The 24,309-nt window shown below is 45.0% G+C and overlaps 1 protein-coding gene across 9 annotated transcripts in view; it reads right to left on the bottom strand.

The window, feature by feature from the left end:
• Positions 1-1,700: 1,700 nt before the first annotated feature.
• The window catches only part of gria1b (glutamate receptor, ionotropic, AMPA 1b), a 67,178-nt gene continuing 44,569 nt past the window's right edge, over positions 1,701-24,309 (bottom strand). For 2 of the 9 annotated variants that reach the window (XM_015961877.3, XM_054730945.2), the window contains exons 9-18: positions 24,088-24,192; positions 23,668-23,874; positions 23,015-23,230; positions 22,645-22,768; positions 21,179-21,308; positions 18,499-18,697; positions 16,896-17,143; positions 11,232-11,346; positions 6,328-6,462; positions 1,701-2,384 (exon numbers count right to left, since the gene is read on the bottom strand). In XM_015961877.3, coding sequence (XP_015817363.3) covers positions 2,202-2,384; positions 6,328-6,462; positions 11,232-11,346; positions 16,896-17,143; positions 18,499-18,697; positions 21,179-21,308; positions 22,645-22,768; positions 23,015-23,230; positions 23,668-23,874; positions 24,088-24,192 — 1,662 coding nt within the window. In that variant the 3' untranslated portion in view covers positions 1,701-2,201. The other 7 variants (XM_015961880.3, XR_001573165.3, XR_008559091.2 and 4 more) reach the window with 7 other exon arrangements.

The following is a 24,309-nucleotide window of genomic DNA, read 5'->3' as shown; positions in this document are numbered from 1 at the left end:
AGGCCTGTAGTGTTTATTCTCTTACAGTAACAACTTATCAATTTTTTGGAGGAATTTATTTGAGAATTTTTTGGTTTTTATTAATTGTGCAATAGAAAAGTAATCGCTAGATTAATCATCTAAATAGTCATTAGAATAGTCGACTATTCGATAAAATAATCGTCAGAATAATCATTTTAAAAATAATCAGTTACCCCAACCCTACTTTTTAGAATACCAGGATAGGAAGGATGGTGTAGGTTTACGTTTATTAGATTGATACATAAATACTACCAATAAGAAAGTGTACGTTGGTGTGTGTCAGAAACAGCGTAAGGCTTAATGTCTTTTCCAAAAAAAAACAGGTGATGGGCCGGTCTCCAGTCAAAATGCCCAGGCTGAATTTTTGTCCCAGTCCAGCCCTGCTTATGGGCCATTCCCATCTGTACCGGGTCGGCCCGGGCCGGGCCGGGTAGCCCCAGTCGGCTCCAGCCTGGCCCGGTTGATTCCACACATCCTTGTCTTAAGCCCATGTGGGCTGATTCTACCCACCAATCAGAGGCTTGCTCTAATGGAAGGTGTGAATTTGCTGTCAGCAGTGGGTGTGTTGGCCCTGGTCGGCCTGAAGCAGACCCCCTCGAGAAGAGGGCTGAGAATGAGCCTTGGTTGGCCCGGAAAAATACCAGGCCACCCAGATATGTAAACAACCTACGCTACCCGGCCCGGGCCGACCCGGTACAGATGGGAATGGCTCAATAGTTATTCCTTCTGTACCAGGGAAGACAGTGGTCAGTCAGAAACTCAGCATGCTTGGGCCGGGTCATCTTCACACCTTCAGGGACCCTAAAGGGGCCGACCAGCTCTCTTCCTGTGATTTTGGCCGAAAACATGACTCCACCACCTCCTAGCTGATGTTGCAGCCTTGTTGTAACACTGTGGTTCACTGGCTGGATCAGTGAAGGACTGAAAATGAGTCTTCGGACATTTCTCTTCCCACTGCAGCTGTTTCTGCTTGGGAAACTGTTTAGCGGGGGCCAAACAGAAGGTTTACACAGTTGCAAGACTCTGGAGGACTCTATGCCTTGATGTCCATGGGACTCTAGATGCACCAGCAGCATCAAATATCTGTTTGCTGCTACCGAACGGCATTTTAGCAGCTGCTCTCTTGATCTGATGCATGGATCTGGCAGAAATCTTCCTCTGTTTGCTTTTGTCTGCACAAACCCGTCTGTGCCCGTCAGCTCTTGATAGAGCAATGATCACGCTTATGTTTTTGTGAAAGGTCTGATGTTGCCATTACTCACCCAAAGCACTGAACTAGCTCATGCTTTTCTGCAGCAGAGAGGTCCTGTTTCTTCCCCAGATTGGTTGCTAACTGTGGTCTTAATGATGTGGAACGTCCTTCTTAAGTAGTTTATCCTTTACCTGGACACACCTGGTGAACTAATTGTCACAGGTAGAGCCCGGAAACACAACGCCACCCATGAGTTTAACCGAAAACCCAAAAATGTCATCTTAGTGACACTTGAATAGAATTAGCTTAATACTTTGGAACAGGGTGAACAAACTGATGTTTCAGGTAGGATTAGCCTCTTTTAGCCTCTTTGGACCTGCGGAGGATCCGTTTTTATGCCCTGAGGGAAACCTCTCTATGCATCAGCCATGACCTCTACGTGTGAACGTCTGAGTCTGTTCATTTAAACACAAAATGGCACAAGAGGTTTTCAGTGAGTCAGCTGTTTTATTCATAACTGTATTGATATGATGAAGGCAGCAAGCTGACCAGAACATCTTCAGGCTTTCAAACACAAACACGTAGTTTTCTGTGTCTCAGAGCAAAAAATGTTTCAAACGTCCACATGCTGTTACGTCTCAGCTCTAGAAAAGTGCTGTGGTTGTGAATGTGACCAGACTCAGAGGAAGAGGAGGGTGAGAGGAGACAACGCTCAACCCCCCCCCCCCCCCCCCTCAAGTCTAGTTATTGCTAATTGGAAGGGGTCGTCAGGAGACAGGCTCGTAGAAAAAGTAGCTCCAGTTTGTGGTTGTTGAGCCCTGCTGCTTGTCTTGCAGGCATTTGACTCAACTCAGGTGCTGCGTTCAGGTGCTTTCAGTTCATCAGGCTTTTAAAGTCTCAGATTGCTCTGTCTCTCTCCTCCGCTGTCTCCACTATCCCTCCTCCTCACTGACACAGATTTCTGTCCAATCAGCAGGTCCGGTTCTGATCACATGGCTGTAGACGACAGTCCCAGGCCTGCAGCCTTGCTCATGCAGGGTAAACCCTGAGCCCCAGATTTAGGAAAATCATGCACCATCACCCGTCCGTTCTCCCCTTCGAGGCCTGATGGTGCGGCAGCCCCCGCCATCTCGCCAAGGCTGGCGCTCATCATGGCGGCATTGATAAGGTCCTGCAAGGGAGGAGATGTTAAATTTCACAGTAGGTGGAAAAGCTAACTTCCACTCACGACCCCCAGAGAATGGAGGTGTGAGTGAGTGAGTGAGTGACTGGGTGAGTGAGTAAGTGACTGGGTGAGTGAGTAAGTGAGTGACTGGGTGAGTAAGTGGGTGAGCGAGTAAGTGGGTGAGTGAGTGACTGGGTGAGTAAGTGGGTGAGTGAGTGACTGGGTGAGTAAGTGGGTGAGTGACTGGGTGAGTGAGTGACTGGGTAAGTAAGTGGGTGAGCGAGTGAGTGACTGGGTAAGTAAGTGGGTGAGCGAGTAAGTGGGTGAGTGAGTGAGTGACTGGGTGAGTAAGTGGGTGAGCGAGTAAGTGGGTGAGTGAGTGAGTGACTGGGTGAGTAAGTGGGTGAGTGAGTAAATGGGTGAGTGAGTGAGTGACTGGGTGAGTAAGTGGGTGAGTGAGTAAGTGGGTGAGTGAGTGAGTGAGTGACTGGGTGAGTAAGTGGGTGTGTGAGTAAGTGAGTGAGTGAGTGGGTGAGTAAGTGGGTGAGTGAGTAAATGGGTGAGTGAGTGAGTGAGTGGGTGAGTAAGTGGGTGAGTGAGTAAGTGAGTGAGTGAGTGAGTGGGTGAGTAAGTGGGTGAGTAAGTGAGTGAGTAAGTGGGTGAGTGAGTGAGTGAGTGGGTGAGTAAGTGGGTGAGTGAGTAAGTGAGTGAGTGAGTGAGTGGGTGAGTAAGTGGGTGAGTGAGTGAGTAAGTGAGTGAGTGAGTGAGTGAGTGAGTGGGGGAATGAGTGAGTGTGTGACGAAGTGGTATGGATGATTTCCCATTCGTCCCTGTAATTTATTTCTCTAGCCTGCTGGCACTGTGATGGGGGATATTTTAACTGAAATGTGAATATTGCACTGGTGTGGATGTAGTTACCACTTGGGATTTCATGTTTGCTTTGTATCCAGAGCAGGTTGTGAGGGGAGGGCCCACCCAGTACTACCTCCCTGGATCATCCTATGATTGGCTGCTTCATTTGGACAAACCAAAGGAAGTGGGATTTGTTTCTTTGGTCTTAGTGTGAAAATGTTTCTTGTATTGTAAAAACAGTTTTGTCTTGTTTATGAGGGTTTATTTTGTATTGTTTATCTTGTTTATATTTACATTTAGGTACATTTATGTGGATGTTTATTTCCTTTTGGATTTAATGATTGGGGCTGATTGTTTGCAGGTGTGATTTTCTGGGGTGTTTAAAGGAAGCCAGGTGGAGGCTTGGGGAGGTTGTTTTTTTGTTGTGATCTGTAAAAGGAAAGCAGTGAAATAAACGCCTGAGAAGCATTTTGGCTCTCAAGGAAAAATGTCCATGTGCTGCAGTTTGCCTCTACTTCTTTCAACTTGAAGACCTTCTGGCTGCTCTACATTTTCACAGAGTGAGTGAGTGACTGGGTGAGTGAGTGAGTGACTGGGTGAGTGAGTGAGTGACTGGGTGAGTGAGTAAGTGGGTGACTGGGTGAGTGAGTGACTGGGTGAGTGAGTGAGTGACTGGGTGAGCGAGTGAGTGGGTGAGTGAGTGAGTTGTAAGGACAAGGCGGGGCTGCCACATCAGTACCACATCAATGGTTAACCTGAGGCGCCTGGCGGCGTCCCTCCCTCCGTGCAGCAGGAGGAGTATCTGACGCTCTTATGACATCATCAGACTGTTTTGAACTGGAGGACAGGTGGAAAATGAAAAAAAAAAAACACCTAACAGCACAGAAGAAAGCAGGTGTTTAGGTGGAGAGAGTTTTCCCGTCTCAGTGCTCCTTCACTTCGCTCTGGAGGGATCCGCTGGTTGGTAAAAGGGTTAGTGGGTGAATCTCTCACTGCGTCACTTCTCAGTGAAACTAATGGCATGGATCCAGAGTTAATATACTGAATGGAGCCTCGGGGCAGCCTCGCTGTTTGCTGCACAGCTTCCACCATCATGCAGACTGGAAACTAAAATATTAACCCTGGAGACCTTCGTTTACCCCACAACCAAACGACAACCGGGAAATTCACTCGATTCTAAAGAATTCCTTTCATTAAACTAGTGAAGAAGGCTTTAAGGCACCAAAGAGATCCAAGAAGTTTCTTCTCTCCAAGAAACCCACCAGGGACAAACTGATGTTCTGCTGAAGGTCCAGGGAGAAGAAGAGCCCTCAGAACAGCCATGATGAAGAATAAACATCTGCCCAGAGGAACTCCTCCAACTGTCCATCAACAGTTTGGTTATGAACTATTTCTTCTGCAGCGTGATGGAACACCGGGCCAGAAGGGTAAAGTCAGAACTGAGTGGATCAGTAACAGAATAATGTGTTGGGTTCAGGTCCAGGAGACGCCCCAGACTTTAATCCGTGAGAACTTGTGGTCCATCCTCCAGGTGCATGAGAACAATCATAAACCCAACACTGATGATGAAGAATGAGGTCCATCAGCCAGGATCTGGAGCAGCAGATCAGGGTGAACCACAGAGGTCTAGATCAGCGTTTCCCAACCCTGGTCCTCGGGGACAACCGTCCTGCATGTTGTCCATGTCTCTGCTTCAGCACACCTGGTTAACATCGGCTCCTCAGGAGGACATCAAGCGCTGCAGATGCCTTTTAATCACTCGTTCATTGAAGTCAGGTGTGGCAGCAGGAAACGGTGGTGTTTAAAGGGGCAACATGGAGACCATGCAGGACAGTGGTCCCTGAGGACCAGGGCTGGGTGGGAAACACTCTTCTAGAAGAACCAGCTCTGGAAATGTGGACTCACTGCATAAACTTCATGTCATTACCAAGGAAATTAGATTATGAAGTGCTGTAATTTCCATCAGTAACCATGGAAACCTCTGACAGGAAGATCCAAAGATACCAAAGCAGAAATCTGTTAAACCAGCACTGGAATCAGCTGCTGTAGATGTTTTCTCTGGTGGTATCGGAACCAGTTGTGGTTCAAGCTCCATGACAAGGTGGAGACGAGGATCACGCGGCGGCTGAGGAGCTTCGGCCTTTAGCGTTGTGTAGAAACGTGCCTGCGGGGCTCCTCTCTGCTGCAGGTCAAGTGCAGAGGAAGTCTGTTCTGCATGCTCTTCCATCTGCTCTGAATGATAATCTCCCACATGTTGTCCCCGCCGCCTTCGGGGACACTTTAAGTCTTCCCATTGTGCTCTGATGTTCATCTGATGGGAATAACAAAAGTCCAGCAGAGAGAGGAGATGCTCACTGGCCTCTAATGACTTGTTTGTTCCTTTCTGAGCCACCCATCAAAGCCACAGCGTAAACCAACGCCGTCTGTAACGAGATGACCGCGGTTTCATCACACAGACGGCGGTGGGGAAGAGGAGCGTGAAACGCGAGTGGCAGATGAGCAGAGTTCAGTTGATGTTCTTTGAAACAGGAGTCGTAGTGGGGCTGCTGCCCCGTGGCTGCACACAGCAGCAGCTGATGCACGCGACTAAAAATAAAACCACCCCTGATGGGCTGATGCCGTCTCCGTTTGGATCAGCTTCAGTAGAAACAGCAAACAGAGCTGAGCCTCTCAGAAGCTGCAGAGCAAACAAAAGTTTCAGGTTTTTACACAATTACTAGAATTGGTCGCTCATTATTTAGGAGTTCAACTGGACTCTTTAACTTAATATTATTTGGAGGAGTTCCATCAGCGAAACCTCTGCTCCTCCTCGTGTGCAGACTAACGGCTCCTGGTCCCTCTGGAGGATACCTGGACAGACCCAGAACCTTCTGGAGGGATCATAAGTCCTCTCTGGTCTGGGAGCATCTTGGGATCCTGTAGGAGGAGCTGGAGAGGAGGTACCAGGTTCTAGTAAGGACCTGGTACCTCCACAACCTGAACTTGGATAAGAGCGTATGGTTGGTGACCGTGATGTCACCAGTTGTTCCTGATGCAAACACACCCCACGCCTTAACCCGTGAGTCTGAAACCTGACATCCCGTCCCAAGTCACACACCTTCATCCTCCTGGACTCGATCCGAGACTTGTAGCAGAACTCGACCAGAGCCACCAGCATGGCCAGGCCCAGCCCACCAATCAGGATATAGAAGACTCCAGCCACGTTGCTCAGACTGAGCGCGCTCGTCTTATCCTGTTAGCACAAAGGGGCGGAGTCAGACCCAACCAGCTGTGGTGCTGACATCATGACTAAATAAATCGTCTGAATCTCACGTTTAGCTGAGCAGACAAGAGGCTGTGAAACGGAAGCAGAACCAAAACGAACCCAAACGTAACTTTAAAGGCCCTGGTGACCCAGTGCTGGCATGCAACCATTCTCTCTCACTCTTTTATTAGTAATTATTAATCATTAAGTCGTGGAACCAGAGAGGGAGGAGCTTCAGGCTGCTCTTCCTGTAGATTCACAAAATATTTAAAATGATGAAAATGAATTTTAACCAGCTTGTTAATGCCACAGGTAACTGAGAGTAGAGGGGATTAGACATCTAAAACTGGACTGATTAAGGGTCAAAGGTCATGAGCCTCTGAGGACATTGAACCTTCTGCCTGAATGAAAGAGGGTGAACCCTTACATGAACCTAATATTTAAACTAGGTGGTAATTTAGGTTAGTTTTTCTTCTTCTTGATTTATTTTCTTTGTTCAGATTATTCGTCTGATTTTGTATCTTTAAATATTCCAACATGGATTACAGGCTCCTCCTCCCTCACTGGGTAACAATCCGCAGCGCTGAAAACATTCCCAGGTTCTTCCGTTTGGCTGATGATGAAACTTTAGGTGAGTTTTAGGATTTCAGGAAACATTTCCTCCTCTCTAACCAAACACACTTAAATGTTTTTGACCCTGCAGAGAAAAAATGCTGGTTTCTGCCTCCGATCACAGCCGGGATGAGTTTCACTGGAACATGCAAACCCATGCAGGAAGGAAATCAAACACAAGAAACGATCTTTAAGTAAAACTTTTCTCTGACCTCAAAAAGCTGTGATTGAAATGTAATCTGACTTATGGTTTCTTTTATTTAAAAATGTGTGTGTGTGTGTGTGTGCGCGCGCGCTAAACATTTGCTTCTCTACAATCTCTTGATTTTGGCTTCAAGGACATCAGGAATAACCAGATCTTTTCAGGAATGTTCTGATGAGCTTCCATCTCCAACCTGTTATGCAGTCAGTCAGCTTCCCAACAGGTAAGTTAAGATTTCTGTCATTTATCTCCAAACTTTTAGCTATTTGCTTCATTTTCTGCCAAAAACGAAGCAAATTAGTGAAGTTAAATATAAAAATGGAAAGATACAGAAATTCAGCTGTTGACCAACGGGTCTGTCTCCTTCAGAGACCCGAGAATTGGTTCTGGTCCACTTTTTATTCCACCGTTAATCTTTGATCAGTAGGTTCTCAGATTCCCATCCATCCATCCATCCACCCACCATCCATCCTGTAACGTGATGAAGGAGCCATTTCTATCCTCTAACAGCTGTTCCCTTTTGACACAGTGCCAGAGTGCATGAAACAGCCTCAAGGTCATGCATTTGCTTCTAAACTGTTTACATTCCAGCAATGAAGACAGAAGAATGAAGAATGAACTCTTTTCTTTTAATTAATCAAAGAACTCTATTTTAATAAAGCTAATCCATCAAAGTGTTAGTCAATAAACAAGATGTGACCGACCTGTGAAATCAAAATATTAATTACTTTATTATGATCCTATAGAAATAATAAGTACTGTGACTTTAAGGATTCCAACAGGACTCATTTCACGTAGTGTTAAAAAGACATGACACATTCCTTTCACTGATCCAATCAGAATCTTACAGATCTGATGGAGGCGTGGCTTTGACGGTGTTTGGTAATTTTCATTCGACAATAAACCATAACATCCGAGGTATAAAACTATGCCACGTCAGCTCTAATGCCTGTTCAAAGCGTTCCAGAGTGAGCAACGGAGTGGCCAATCCTGACCATGACTCTTTAACCGAAAGAACCAACGACAAGCTGAAAAATCCAGTCGCTATAACAACCAGCGGCAACAACAGCTCCTTTCAGAATAAAAGCTCCATCTACCGACCTAGGCTTGGGTCTGAACAGACGCCAATAACGCGTCGTGTGCCGGAGGTAACTCGAGACGGGTCTGATCGGAACCGCGGCTTCTTCTACCAGCTCGGTTTCCAGCGAGGGTTCCCTGGACCTCGACATTCCTGATCTACAGAGGACTTCCACCGAAGGCAAAGGTAGACTGACATGATGGTGTCTCATGCTGTTTCTGAAACTAACCAAAGCTTAATGCAAAACAACATCTTCAGTTCCCGTCAGAACAATCGCTTCTTCGGATTTGCTGGTTCTGATTACATCACACGTCATCCATTCACCGTCTCATTCATTTTTAGTTACACTATACATTTAGTTCTGAAGTCAGCCTAGTTTAATTTGTTAGTAATAAAATTCTTAACTTTTAAACGTGACTCTCTCTATTCTGTTGTCTCTGAGTGAATACGTAATGGTTACATAATCTCTGCAATAAAAAGATCCAATCTTCTGGTTTAAATAACCCTTCGATCCGTAAGGTGGATTTCATTTTTACTATTTAATCCCACGCCTTACGGCTCATTGAATAAAATGTAATAACCTCTCCTTTCATTACAATCCATTCATCCATCTACTCATCCACTCATCCAACCATCCATCTACTCATCCACTCATCCATCCATCCATCTACTCATCCACTCATCCATCCATCCATCTACTCATCCACTCATCCATCCATCCATCCATACATCCATCCATCTATTCATCCACTCATCCATCCATCCATCTACTCATCCACTCATCCATACATCCATCTACTCATCCACTCATCCATCCATCCATCTACTCATCCACTCATCCATACATCCATCTACTCATCCACTCATCCATCCATCCATCCATCTACTCATCCACTCATCCATCCATCCATCTACTCATCCACTCATCCATCCAACCATCTACTCATCCACTCATCCATACATCCATCTACTCATCCACTCATCCATCCATCCATCTACTCATCCACTCATCCATACATCCATCTACTCATCCACTCATCCATCCATCCATCCATCCATCTACTCATCCACTCATCCATCCATCCATCTACTCATCCACTCATCCATCCAACCATCTACTCATCCACTCATCCATCCATCCATCTACTCATCCACTCATCCATCCATCCATCCATCTACTCATCCATCCATCCATACATCCATCCATCCATCCATCCATCCATTAAGATAACAGACCAAACAACTCTTCTTCTGTGTTTTGATGTGGTGTTACTCTTGGTATTATAGTGGCCAAAATGAGTATTTCTAGTATTAAATGTATCAATAAATATTTTAGTTTTTCAAAAACAGTTAATTTTATTATAATGTCATAATTGTTATAAACCAAGAACTCCTACATTTAATAACACATTCTCTTTCATATACAAATCTGTGAATTTTCTCTGCTGGAGGATAAACTCATCGTTAAATCAATCCTGTTTAAGCTGGAATTTCTCAAAGGAAACTTTTATTTGATAGAAGATCCTCTGTGGCTCCAAACTGATGTGAAGTGGAGGAGGAAGCAGCAGCTTTAGTCTGACTGTGACGCGCCGCCTCAACAGACTGTTGAACATATCCCGGTTAGTCACACTCAGTTAGTCAGCGAGTTGGGAGGAAACAGGAGGTGCATGACAGATTGGAGACAAAAACATCAGCGAGTATTTCAGGGAAGGAAGAGGAAGAGATGCTTGGGTCAGAAGATTTAATTTTATCTGTACTGGAAAGCAGCCATAAACAAGAAGGTCAGAGGGGGTGAAAGAGTTTCAGTTGGAGGAAGTCTGACTTTCATTAATATATTATTACTTTGATCTGCAGCTTTTCTTCCAGGCCAGATTTTATTTGTTGACAGCTTAGGTGACTAAACATCCCCAGAAAATGTGTCTGTTTAAAATTCTCAGGACAGTTTTTTGCCACCAGGAAAAAAGATGAATTATTCACATTAATGTTGCCCTAAAAGCAGCTGGGATTTGGGTTTCTCAGCCCGCCTGTGATCGACCCAGAAGAAACGCTCAGAGCGGATGGCTTCCATCATCTGATTCATCTTTCCTCATCAGATAGCAGGAGCGTAGCTTTGAAGCCGGTTTCATGCGAAATAAAAAGTTTGTGTGGGTTTCCTTAGTAACCAGAATCCGTAAACTTTTTTACTTCCTGTTCTTCAGAACGATCAGCTGAGCAGCAAATGCTTCCTCCTATAAGTTCTTTAAATTTACCGAAGAGCTTTAGATCCACGCCAGAGTCATACTAAATCATATTATTGTATTTTAGTGATATGAGATGTCCACAGAGGAACTTCCTTTAATCTTTCACAATAAGAGTGTCAAACGTGCAGACGCACAAAACAATATCACCTCGTAACTGTAAACTATGAAATCCATGGAGACGTTTGTAAACTAGCTCACATTAATGGAGCTCTCGCTGCAGTGGGAGATGACGGACAACCAAAACAAAACCAACAACAACGCCGCCTTTCCAGGTTTCCCTACTTTTTCAGCACTTTACTCTAGAACTTTGATCGTTGAGGAAAGCTGAAGAAAGCCAAACCAAGTGGCAGGACCATTTTTTGGAGAATCTTTAGCCAAACTGACACTGTCCTTTCTCTGTTGTGATGCGTCATTACCAGGAACGTGCGGAGGGTTAACGAGAAAAGAGACTTATCAGGAATGCAGATGAGGCCTTTACCTCCACCAACACGTTTCCATGTCAGATTCCTTTATGTCAAACTGACAGAAACAATCCATAGAACAGCAAAATGTACCTGTGTGTGTGGGGGTGGGGGGTAAACCAACACATGAATGAGGAACAGACCGAGAATCTTCAGGAACTGACCTTTCTGCCGGAGTCCTTGTGTCCACACTCCCCCTTGTCATACCACCACTTGTTTTTCAACTTGTCTAAGATGGCTTGTTCATTGAGCTTCAGTACAGCTAGGTTTACTGGAATTCTTCAAAGGAGGGGTCGGGGTGGGGGTTGGAAATAACATAAATAACATTATGCACCTCCATGTTATCTTATGTTATTGATCAGCTGCCATGGCAGCGGTGGTGGCAGAAACCATCTCAGCAGAGTTAGCATTAGCAGTACAAACGTGAGCTACGAGGAACACCTCAACGACAACAGAAAGAAAGAAAGAAAGAAAGAAAGAAAGAAAGAAAGAAAGAAAGAAAGAAAGAAAGAAAGAAAGAAAGAAAGAAACAAAGAAAGAAAGAAAGAAAGAAACAAACAAAGAAAGAAAGAAACAAAGAAACAAACAAAGAAACAGAAACAACAGAGAACATGTCAGCTTTAAAGTGATATGCGTTAATACTCCATCTAGCTTGGTCTGGCCTAACTCCCTACGCGCGAGATGTGTATTACTATATCACTTTGGGTAACCGGCATGAGCGGGGGACGCTCCAGGATCGTTGGTCCAATAACGAGCTGGATCAAATCTGCCCGGAAACAAGGAGTCATCTGGTCAAAGGGGTAGTTGACCCAATCAGACTGGTTTGGGCACTTAACCCAGTTATACTAGTATGGGTAGTAATGTCAGTTATACTAGTTTGGGTAGTTAATCCAGTCAGACTAGTTTGGGTAGATATGTCAGTTACACTAGTTTGGGTATTTAACCCAGTTATACTAGTATGAGTAGTAATTTCAGTTATACCAGTTTGGGTAGTTAATCCAGTTATACTAGTATGGGTAGTTATGTCAGTTATACTAGTTTGGGTAGTTAATCCAGTGAGACTAGTTAGGATACTTAACCCAGTTGTACTAGTATGGGTAGTTACGTAAATGTGCTATAGAAATAAATTGGACCTTTTCTAACTGAATCTGACTGTTTATTTTGTCATTTAAATTTTTACCTTTTATGCATTTGTTGATTTTGTTTGAAATGTTTTGACCTTTTCCTGATTTTTTGAATTCTTTGTCTGCAGAGCCGCTCACTCACCCTAAAATGGTCTTTGAGTCCTGGAGGTAAACCAGTGTTAGTTTAGAAATACCCCGTGGATCAGACATCTACTCTGATTTAGCTCCTGGAGCGTCTGGTTGGATATAAATCTGCTGGTTGATGCCGGTTACCCGATGTACCGTGGTTACCCGGGTCGGTACCCGTCAGGGTTACGGTGATCTGACCTTGGAGTCCCCTCCCCCGATGCCGCACTCTCCCTTGTCATACCACCATCTGTTTTTCAATTTGTCCAACAGGCCCTGCTCGTTCAGTTTTAACACTGCCAAGTTTACTGGGTTTCTATGGAGACGATAGCAACAGTAGGTGTTAATGAAGACGTGACATCGTTAACGCGAGTTCTTGAGACAGACATGATGTTAGTTGTGGCAAATCAAAATGAATGGTGCACCTTCACCGTTCTGCAGACCCAAATTCTGATAGCTCCTCTGGCGTTTGAAGTTCTGCACATCATGTTTGGCCCAACTTCCTACATCCCACAATGTCTGAGTGACACCAACAACAGGTATTGATTTGTGGACAATTTAGCAATGGACCTTATCTTCAGATCACCCTAACTCTTGGTGTTGTGGATCCACCCAGGTGTTGTAAACGTTCCTCAGAGGTTCTGGTCCAGCAGCTCCATCCATGATGAGAAGCTCCCATTCCACCACACCCCAAAGGTTCTGGACAGGACTGAGATTTGGTGACTGTGGAGGCCATTGGAGTCCAGCGGACTCATGGTCATGTGAGAGAGGATCTGAGCTTTGTGACATGATGCATGATCCTGCTGGAGGTAGCATCAGAAGATGGTCCATGTGGTCTTAGAGGGACATAGTCAGCAACAAAACCAGGTAGGCTGTGGTGTTTCAACCAGGCTAAGGTGGTGCTGAGGGGTCCAGAGTGGGACAAGAAAACCCTCCTCAGCCTGAAGCATTGGCAAGATGGATTCATGCTGAGCAAGGAGGTAGAGCAGGTCATCCAGTAATCAGAAGGTTGTAGGTTTGGTCCCAGCTCCCACCAGAGAATTCTGCTGTTGTGTCATTGAGCAAGACACTTAACCCGCGTTGCCTGCTGGTGGAGGTCTGAGGGATGGGTGGCGCCAGTGTTCAGCTGCCTCGCCTGTCCGCGTGGCCCAGGCCAGCTGTAGCTACATCGTAGCTCATCCCCACCAGCGTGTGAATGTGTGAATGACTGATTGTGTTGTGAAGTGCCTTGGGGGGCTGTAGAACCCTAAGAACGTACTATACAAACACAGGCCATTACCATTTGATCTTGGTGACACCAGGTTCTGACCAGACAGCTGAAGTCCAGACTCATCTGGTCCAATTCTGGTGGTCCTGTGTGCATCATAGCCTCAGGTTCCTGTTCTTAGCTGACAGGAGGGTCACCCGCTGCGGTCTTCTGCTGCTGGAGTCCATCTGGAACAGCTGGTGAGGTTTCTGGAGACCTTGTTTGGACTAGTCTGACCTCTGACCCTGGAGATGGTAGTGGGTTCAAATCCCAGCAGATCAGACCAGTCTGGTACAGACAACCAAACTACAGTCAAAGTCCCTGAAATCTACTTTCTTCTCTGCTTGAAGCTCAGCAGGTCATTTTAGGGACTGAATGCTGCCCTCTGATTGGCTGATCAGATATTTGTGTTGATAAACACCATCTGGGTCATTTAGTTGTCCTTGAACTAGTTTCTGACCTGGTTTGGTTTAAGTTCAACACTCCAAAGCTCTTCATGATGTGCAGACATTCAAAACATCTAACTGGTTTAAACTGGTTTTAACATCCCGTAACCAGCCAGTAATCCAGGAGGAACAACAGTTTTCATGGATTAGGTTAGCGGCTGACGAACACCACCACACACAGGAAGTGAACAAACTGTTGTTCCTCACAGCAGAGATGACTCGGCAGGTTTCATGTCTGAGTCAGCACCGGTTCCTTAGATGAAGGAAGAGTTTTGTTCCAAACACCTTGTTAAAGTTACTAAACTACTCTGGATTATCTGATCTGAAGTTGTATTTTCTTTACTTTGAATAAATTAATGATCTAATTTCCTTTAGAACAAAACTCAGAGAAAGCAGAGAGATGATGATGGAGAACATCCGACAGGTTCTAAACAGATAAAATAATAATCTGGTCCCAAGTGATACGGACTCCGAGGAGCCGTCTCGGTCAAACAGAAAGGTGGGACCTCCACCAGAGTCTATTAGCTCCTCCCTCCTTAACGCTAGGTCAGTGAGCTAGCATTAACGAGCAATCTCATTAACGACGCTCCTGGTGGCGCGAGCGCTCGGTACGTTCAAGGTGAGCTCCAGCACCTGCAGCGAGTCACTCAGAGCCGCTCGTTTACGCTCGCCATCGTCGTTTATTCATTCTGTGTTTTTCTGTATTTTCAGAATGTTTTTGGGTCGATGTTCCTCTTATTTCTGCGACCCGCTGAGAACCAGATGATTATGATACTGACACATAAAACAGGAGACGTCCTCCACGCAGAGACGCTGCTTCCGATGAATAAAGTACATCAAAAAAACGCTCAGCAGTCAAGCGCTTTAACACCAGCTGCGTTGCCTAGCAACTGATCACTAAATGTGTTTCCCTTCTCTTTCCATCAAACACAGTGAGTGACTTTGACTCTTCGGCAACAGATTTGTGTGTTTTAGAGGAATCTGCAGTTTCCCATCAGAACGTCTCTCTGTGAAGCGTTTCTGAAAACGCTGACGCGAAGCAGAACCACGACAGCCACAGACATCAGATAGCAACATCAAACGAGCTCTTTCGCCTTTGATGTAGAAAAAAACACACAAAGAAGGAAAAAGGTTGAGATGCTGCTGTCAGGTAAAAAGCAGGCGGTCTGATCTGCGGGAGGAACGTTCTGCATCAGAACAGGACGGTTCTACGGCGGCACAGCAGGGCCAATCGGAACAAGTATTCAAAGTTGTAGTCAACATGTGTAACAGAGCAGTTTATGGGTCCTTTTCGTGCTCTAAAGGGTTCTGACCCATTCTCCTGGGGTTCTGTTTCATTTCACAGACACAAGAAAACAAACAAGTTTGTTCTTTTAGCTTCACCTGACGGCAGCAGCGAGACGGGCGTCGCACAGAACAGGAGACGGGTCAAGCAGACAGACAGTCTGACAGACATGTGGACAGAGACAAAAGAAAGAGGCAAGACACACAGAATAAGAGACAAACAGTCAGACAGAAACAAACAGCCGTACCCGCCCAAACGGACCCAAATCCCATCATGTGGTTTAGAGAACTCTGACTGAAGCAGCTCTGAGGCGAAGAGTCGCATCGTTGGGATTAAACCAGAAACACGGAGATGCTTCACCAGATCAAACAACGTTTACAGAAACTCTAAGATAGCTACATATTTTTGTTTACTGTGTTTGTTGGTGCCATTAAAAATAATCTGTCATTTATTCTGTAAAGGAACACAGTTCCTAGAATAAACTTTATTGATCCCACAGCAGGACATTCACTGGTTACAGCAGCACCAACACTTAGAGAACAACTTGAAGAAAAATAATAGCAAAGGTATGTGTATTTATACACGTAGGCAGTAATCTAGTATTGTAACCTTCGACCGCTAAAAACCACAAATAAAAAAATAACTCCTCTGATTTGTCACCTCCATAAACAACGGATCTTCTCCACATATAAGCAGTCGACTCCAAAACTCGTCAGTATAAATGACGATGATGGACTTCTGAAGGAGGTTTCTCTCATATCTTCTGACCACTTTCCACACTCTGCTGCTTTCTCCTGCAGCTTTTCTCTAATTGCATCATTTCCTGTTATTTCAGCTGTTAACTTTATTTTCTCCTCAGAAGCTGCAACGGTTTTCTGCTGAGCTGTGGTAGCCTCATGGCCTTTGGCTGTGTGTGTGTGTGTGTGTGTGTGTGTGTATGTACGTGCGTGCGTGTGTGTGTGTGAGGACATTTTGCTGGTCTTTCTTTTGCTCATTATAAATATATTTGTAATCATTTTCTAAATTCTTTTTTATATTTTTACATTTTTTGTTTTTGTGAAGCGCCTCGTGATTTTTATCTTGAGAGGCGCTATAGAAATTATATTTTCTTCTTCTTCTTACTTTGGTACTACGTTACTGAGCTCTACTTGTTAGTTTTAGAGGTTGGAATACAAATCACGTTTATTACTCTAACGCCAAATCACGGCAGCAGTGATTTCAAGGCTCTTCACACAGTAATCACTGCGCTGCATGCAATGAACTGATGTGTTTATGAAGTAAAGTGCTTTGACACGACTTGATTTGGCACTACATGAATAAAAAAATATTATATTACATTAATGTAATACCGCTGATGTAATTATCATGGATGCTGTTGTTCTGACTGCAGAGGGCGCTATAGAGCTGCTTTAATCAGATGATTAATAATAATTATAATTTTGGCTTTTCAGTGGTGTTTCATGTTGGGGATGGATATAAAGTGAATCTCTTTTTAAAAGGATCCAAACTTCAGTTAATGTTTTTTTCCCCACAAACAACAGAGACAAACAACAACAACAGTGAGTCACACTGGCACTCTACTCAGACACTCAAGAGTTTACCTGAGGGGAGATCCTTTAGGCGTGGCCACTCCGTAGCCTTTAGAGTCCAGGTTTCCTCCAACCTTCATGGTATCACAGGGCTTCCTCTGCTCAATGTACTCATTCATGGAAGATTCCAGCAGGTAGGCATATTTGCCCTTTGACTTCCTCACACGTATCACCCCCTCATTGGTGCTCTTCACAAACACAGACGGCTCTGCGCTCCGCATGTACGACCACATTTTCTCAAACACAGCGATCTTTGACCTCTGGAGTAAGAAGGAAGAGCAAAGTCAGTCTGAAGTAATACATCAAAGCATCATTAATGAGGGTTTTCCAGATGGTTTCTTATACTAAGCTCAATATATTAAAGATATATTAAAGAAGAGTCGTCACAAAAACTCACAAGAGCGTTGAAATTGTGGAGTTCCTCAGGGCTCTGTGTTAGTGAGATTTATCTTTACTGAAAAAGGTCCAGATTTTAGTAAATCAGCAAAATTAATCAATTAGTTGAAGATTTTGGTTTACTTCTTGGTGTCTTTGCAAGGAAAATCCACCAGAATAAATGATAAATGATCTGCACTTGTATAGCGCCTCTCAGAGTAAGAACTCCAAAGAGCTTTACACTACAGTGTATCATTCATCCTTTCACACACTGATGGGGATGAGCTACGATGTTGCCACAGCTGCCCTGGGGCGCGCTGACAGAGGCGAGGCTGCCGGTGCCACCGGTCCCTCTGACCACCACCAGCAGGCAAGGTGGGTTAAGTGTCTTGCCCAAGGACACAACAGCAGAATTCTCTGTCCGGACCCGGGATCGAACCTGCAACCTTCCGATTACAGGACAACCCGCTCAATAAAATAAAAACACAAACACTGACTTGTGGGTTGATGTGATTGTTTGAGGTCAAACAATCTTTGTGGGTCAGGTAAAAAATAAATAAATAAATAAATAAACACTAATGAGGCTTTCCTAGTGGTTTTTGTACTTCATCTTAGCATCAAATCTGAGTTTGATGTATCTTTATCTGTTCCTTTACTATCCTTTATCACTGCTTACAGCTCTAAGACTTTCAAAGTAACCAAAATAATCTCTTGTTCCAAGCAGATCATTGAGTCAATAGCTACATTTACCTCACTTTTGCCTATAAGAAGAGTCCTCACATTCACATACCGTCAACAAACAACCAGCCTGTTCTATCTGTGGTGTCCCTCAAGGCTCTGTCATAGTTAAAGATGGGTTTTTTTACATTGTGCTGCCTTTTGTTTTTTTTTATTTTAAATTATTGTGTGAACTAATTTAACAAACATAAGTAGCTCATGCATACATTCTTTATTATAAATAAATTATTTTTATAATGCTCAAAATCAGAAAATATTACAGAGTAAACAGGTGTTTGTTCTTGAGACTCAGGCTCATCTGAGAATCCAAACCTTTTTAAAGACATAAAGCTTTATTTGCTGTTAGCAAACTGATCCAAATCCAGGGTTTTCTCCAGAAAACTAGATAAGCCTGGTGGGCCGGGCCATGAGAGCAGGGGGAGGAGCGCTGGGGGAAACCCTGCACATCTGAAGACCTTTAAATGATGGAAACCACTGTTCAAATGTAAAAGTGTGAGCTCACCCTGAAGAACTCTTTGGTGGACCCTCCATCCAGCGTGCCATAGGCGATCTCAGTCTGCTTGGCCAGGTCTTCTGCACTCTCTATGGGGGACACCATCCTCTCCACGGTGAGGAAGGCTGCCAGGTTGGCTGTGTAGGATGAGATGATGATGAGGGTGAAAAACCACCAAACTCCTCCGACGATTCGACCTGAGAGCGACCTGATGAGAAGGAAGGAGAAGAAGAGTTCAGAAAACATCAGTTGCATATTACATCATTTACCTGACTTTCAACAACAGTTTATAACCAAGGGAATCAGGAACAAGCAGAGTTCGTCAGTCTGACATCTTCATGACGTTTGTCACATTTAACGCGTTTCCACGCACATCAGTAAACCGAAGCATTGCCCTAAAAAGACTCACGTCGGTTTTTTTACTGCCTGTAAACATGTTGGGTGACGGTGGCACAGGAGTTAAGTGCTCGCCCGGTAATCAGAAGGTTGCAGGTTTGAGCCCCGCTCAGTCTGTTGCTGTTGTTGTGCCCTTGGGCAAGACACTTAACCCCCTTACCTGCTGGTGGTGGTCGGAGGGACCGGTGGCGCCAGTGCTCGGCAGCCTCGCCTCTGTCAGGGCGCCCCAGGGCAGCTGTGGCTACATCATAGCTCATCACCACCAGTGTGTGAATGGATGAATGACTGATTGTGTTGTAAAGTGCCTTGGGGGTTCCAGGACTCTAGAAGGCGCTATATCAAATAGGCCATTTACCATGTTAGTCTGGCTGAAGGTGAACTGGTCCTAATCGAGCTGAAACACCCAGATAATGCAGTAACAATTTGATTACATTCAGCATGTAAACCAGTCAGCCAACTAACCGGTAAGATGGGTTGAGCGGTCTTCTGACAAGACCATTGTCCCAAAACCACACGCTCAACACCGTATAACAGAACAGTGCGTATGCTGTGGTCAGAGTTGTTGTACATCCCTTCAGCCACTGTGAACATCCTGTTTCAATCTGCTTCTCTCCTACCAGCCTCTGTTTACCGCTACGGGGTGGTTCTGATATAGTTAGCCCTGCGCTAACAAAGTAGCTTCGGCTATCTATGGGCTTTTCAACAGCGCGGAGCCGTGCCTCCAGTTCCGACACCTTCGCCTCCAAAGCTACAAAAATGCTTCATTTATTACACGTACCATTATCACTAAAGGAGGCAGAGGAGTAACTAAACCTCTGAAACAGAGAGCAAGAGCTAGGAGAAATAGAAGCAGAGACAGAAGTAGCCATAGCTGTGCTGAGGCTAAGCTAACTGGACGAGCAACACTTTCAACACCAAATAAACTGCGTGTGAACTCAAATGGTTCCCTAAAAACTAGGTGGAACAACGGAAAATGTGTGTTTTAGTGGGCTTATGTGCTACAATAACTCAGAAATGTCCCAGTACAGAGAAATTTAATCAGTTTTAGCGAGCCACAAACACCGAACAGCTACACTGAGTGCACCACTGAAAACAGGAAGTGACAGTACAGGCATTTGGACTCTTTCTTCTTGATGAAACAGCCATAAATAAAACATTAAACACACATGTAGCATGATGAAACCGACAGAGCATAACAGGAAGAGCCTCAGGCCCAAACGTTGCTGTAACATACTACAAACCAGGCAGCGTGTCACACAGAATCACACGTTTCCTGATAACATGTGAGTCTACATGAAAAAGGCCTGTTTATATCAGAGATGGTGGGTCTGGGGTCATAAAGGAGCTCAGAGGTTGTACGTCTCTCAGGACAAAACATCAGTAAAGACAGGAGCGAGGAAACAATCAAGAAGAAGAAAATATCTCACAGGCGTTCTCCACACTGTGATCCATCCGTCCATTTTTGCCCACTTATTCGGGTCGGGTCGCGCGGACAGTGGCCTAAGCAGAGATGTCTTGACTTCCCTTTCCCGTGCGGGTAGGAATGTAGAACAACCGGTAAATCGAGAGCTTCACCTTCTGGCACAGCTCTCTCTTCACCACGACAGACCGGTATAATGCCCGCATCACTGCAGATGCAGCACCAATCCACCTGTCGATCTCACGCTCATCCTTCCCTCACTTCTGAACAAGACCCTGAGATACTTAAATTCGTCCACTTGAGGCAGGACCTCATCCCTGACCTGAAGAAGACATTCAACCCTTTTCTGACTCAGGACCATGATCTCCGATTTAGAGGAGCTGATTCTCATCTCAGCTGCTTCACACTTGGCTGTGAACCGCTCCAATGAGAGCTGGAGATCACGTTCTGATTAGGCCAACAGGATCACATCATCTGCAAAAAGCAGAGACCTGATCCTCAGGTCACCAAAACGGATGCCCTCTACACCTTGGCTGCACCTAGAAATCCTGTCCATAAAGGTTATGAACAATCGGTGACAAAGGGCAGCCTTGGCGGAGTCCAACTCTCACTGGGAATGAGCCCAACTTACTGCCGGCAATGCGGACCAAGCTCTGACACCAGTCATACAGGGACCTAACAGCCCGTATCAGAGGGCCTGGTACCCCATACTCCCGGAGTACCCCCCAAGGGATGCGGTCAGACGCCTTCTCCAAATCCACAAAACACATGTAGACTGGTTGGGTGAACTCTCGCACACCCTCCAGGACCCATACAGTGATGTCGTACGAAAGGTTTTGATGTGGCTGATAAAAATCAATGATGCATCCTGACCTGGGGGAGATGTCGCAGCCCTGCTGCATGAAGGCTCCGAGAGAAAACCAGAGAGAGTTGAAGATCCCAAAGTCATTGGTGTGTTCTGGAGTCTCCTTATCCTTCTGCTGGTTCTGAGCCTGGGAGAACTCTGATACAACAAAACAAAGTGAGAACGTCAGATTGTGACGATGGTGATGTGATGATGATGATGATGAAGGTGATGATGGTGATGGTTATGTGATGATGAAGGTGATGATGATGATAATGGTGATGATGATGGTGATGATGATGATGGTGATGTGATGATGAAGATGATGATAATGGTGATCATGATGGTGATGGTGATGATGATGATGGTGATGAAGATGGTGATGATGATGATGATGATGATGGTGATGAAGGTGATAATGATGATGATCATGATGATGGTGATGGTGATGACGATGATGAAGGTGATAATGATGATGATGGTGATGATGATGAAGGTGATAATGGTGATGATGATGATGATGGTGATGAAGGTGATGATGATGATGATGATGATGAAGGTGATAATGATGATGATGGTGATGAAGGTGATAATGGTGATGATGACGATGATGATGATGATGGTGATAATGGTGATGATGATGATGATGATGGCGATGATGATGATGGTGATGGTGATGAAGGTGATAATGATGGTAATGAAGGTGATAATGGTGATGATGATGATGGTGTTGGTGATGATGATGATGGTGATGAAGGTGATAATGATGATGATGGTGATGAAGGTGATCATGGTGATGATGATGATGGTGATGATGATGATGATGATGGTGATGAAGGTGATAACGGTGATGGTGATGAAGGTGATAATGATGATGATGGTGATGAAGGTGATCATGGTGATGATGATGATGGTGATGGTGATGATGATGATGATGGTGATGAAGGTGATGATGATGATGATGATGGTGATGAAGGTGATCATGGTGATGATGATGATGGTGATGGTGATGATGATGATGATGATGAAGGTGATCATGGTGATGATGATGAGAAGGTGATGATAATGGTCATGATGATGATTATGGTGATGACGATGATGATGGTGATGAAGGTGATAATGGTGATGATGATGGTGATGAAGGTGATAATGGTGATGATGATGATGATGCTGATGGTGATGAAGGTGATAATTGTGATGATGATGAGAAGGTGATGATGATGGTGATGATGATGATGGTGATGATAGTGATAATGGTGATGATGATGTGATGAAGGTGATAATGGTGATGATGATGAGAAGGTGATGATGATGGTGATGATGATGATGGTGATGATAGTGATAATGGTGATGATGATGTGATGAAGGTGATAATGGTGATGATGATGAGAAGGTGATGGTAATGGTCATGATGGTGATGATGGTAATGATTGTTATGGTGGTGATGTGATGATGATGATGATGATGATGATAACGGTGACGATGATGCTGATACCTGGAGAGTGAAGTGCTTCTGAAGATGAAGTGGGCGGAGCTCGTCGAGAAGCAGAATATACACCAGCTTCATCTTCATCATCAGAATCTTCACTCTGCCACTCGTAGGGGCTAAAGCGACTTACCTTTAAGACACGTTAAAGATGTTTATTTACTGGTTGTTAGTGCATCCATCCATCCATCCATCCATCCATTCAACCATCCATCCATCCATCCATCCATCCATCCATCCATCCATCCATTCACCCATCCATCCATCCATCCATTCACCCATCCATCCATCCATCCATCCATCCACCCACCCACCCACCCATTCACCCACCCACCCACCCATCCATCCATACTCTAACTCCCAGCCCCACAGATCACACCAGGAAGAGCACCACGCTGACTCCGATGTAGGCGAACACGATGCACATCCAGATCTCGTAGGCCAACGGGTCGAGGAAGGAGAAGACACCTGGTTTGGACTTGGTGGGTTTTTTGATCATGATGGATATTCCCAGAGACATGAAGGGTTTGGTGAAGTCGATCACCTCCTCTCGGGCCAACGTGATGGTCAGCGGAGCTACAGCCATGTCGGCCTTCTGCAGGGGGCGGAGACACAAGATGTCACTCAAACACTTTTAGGAATCCTCATAAAACAGTAAACGGCCTGTATTTGATTCAATTCAATTCAATTCAAAAATACTTTATTAATCCCAGAGGGAAATTGATATAGTGCCTTCTAAGGTTCTACGACCCCCCAAGGTGCTTTACAACACAAATAGTCATCCATTCACTCACACAGTGGTGGTGATAAACTACAAAGTGGCCACAGCTGGCCTGGGGCTTGCTGAGAGGGTTAGGGTTAAGGTTAAGGTTAGACTAGGGTGAGGGTGGGATTCTGAGCACGTTCTTGATCTGGATCTACTCATCTACAGCAGACGGTCGTGTTTGCATCTTTCAGGTACTAAATCTGGGGTTTAAAAGAGGTAAAAGAAAACAATCTAACCCTTGGCCTGCAGACAGGCTAACCACTCACCCCATGAACCAGCTCTCCCACCATGCCGTTCCACATCTTGGTATCTGGGTCACGGGCGCCGTACTTGCCGTCACCCACCAGCTCAAGCTGGTAGGTGAAGCCAACGTGTTTAGCGATCTCAGAGGCGAGTTCGGCGCAGTAACCTTCATATCGGTCGTTTCCCACAAACTGATTTGCGTTCTTCTTCAGCATCATGTAGGGAGCTTCCTGTGAGGAAGAAGAATAGGTGATAGAAGATCATCTTTGGTCCATCTTCAGTTGCATCATGGTGCACTCATGTCATAATGCTGATGCACTTCCTTCAAGTTTAGTCACATATGTTCAGGTAGCACTTTGCTATTCGAGCCACTCAAGGACATCCTTGGTGTTTTTCTGTATCTGAATCATGATTTTAACAGAGTCGTGTGGTCCCACTCCTACCAGTATGGTGGTGACGATGTAGGTTCTGTTCAGTAGGCCAACGAAGTCCTGCAGCCTGTTGACGGCTGTGTTCACGTAGCCTTTCGTCTTGTTCCAGAATCCGATCTATACACACGGCGTCATCGTTAGTTTCAAACGTTCTAAAGTTCAGAGATCCCCCCTCAGTGAGGTCAGACAGGAGGTATCACAGATGAATGTTGAAAGCCAGAACACAAGAAAAAA

Source organism: Nothobranchius furzeri, chromosome 10 (assembly GCF_043380555.1).
Source record: "Nothobranchius furzeri strain GRZ-AD chromosome 10, NfurGRZ-RIMD1, whole genome shotgun sequence".
In the NCBI taxonomy this organism is placed as follows: Eukaryota; Metazoa; Chordata; class Actinopteri; order Cyprinodontiformes; family Nothobranchiidae; genus Nothobranchius; species Nothobranchius furzeri.
This window is presented reverse-complemented; position numbering and strand designations above follow the sequence as displayed.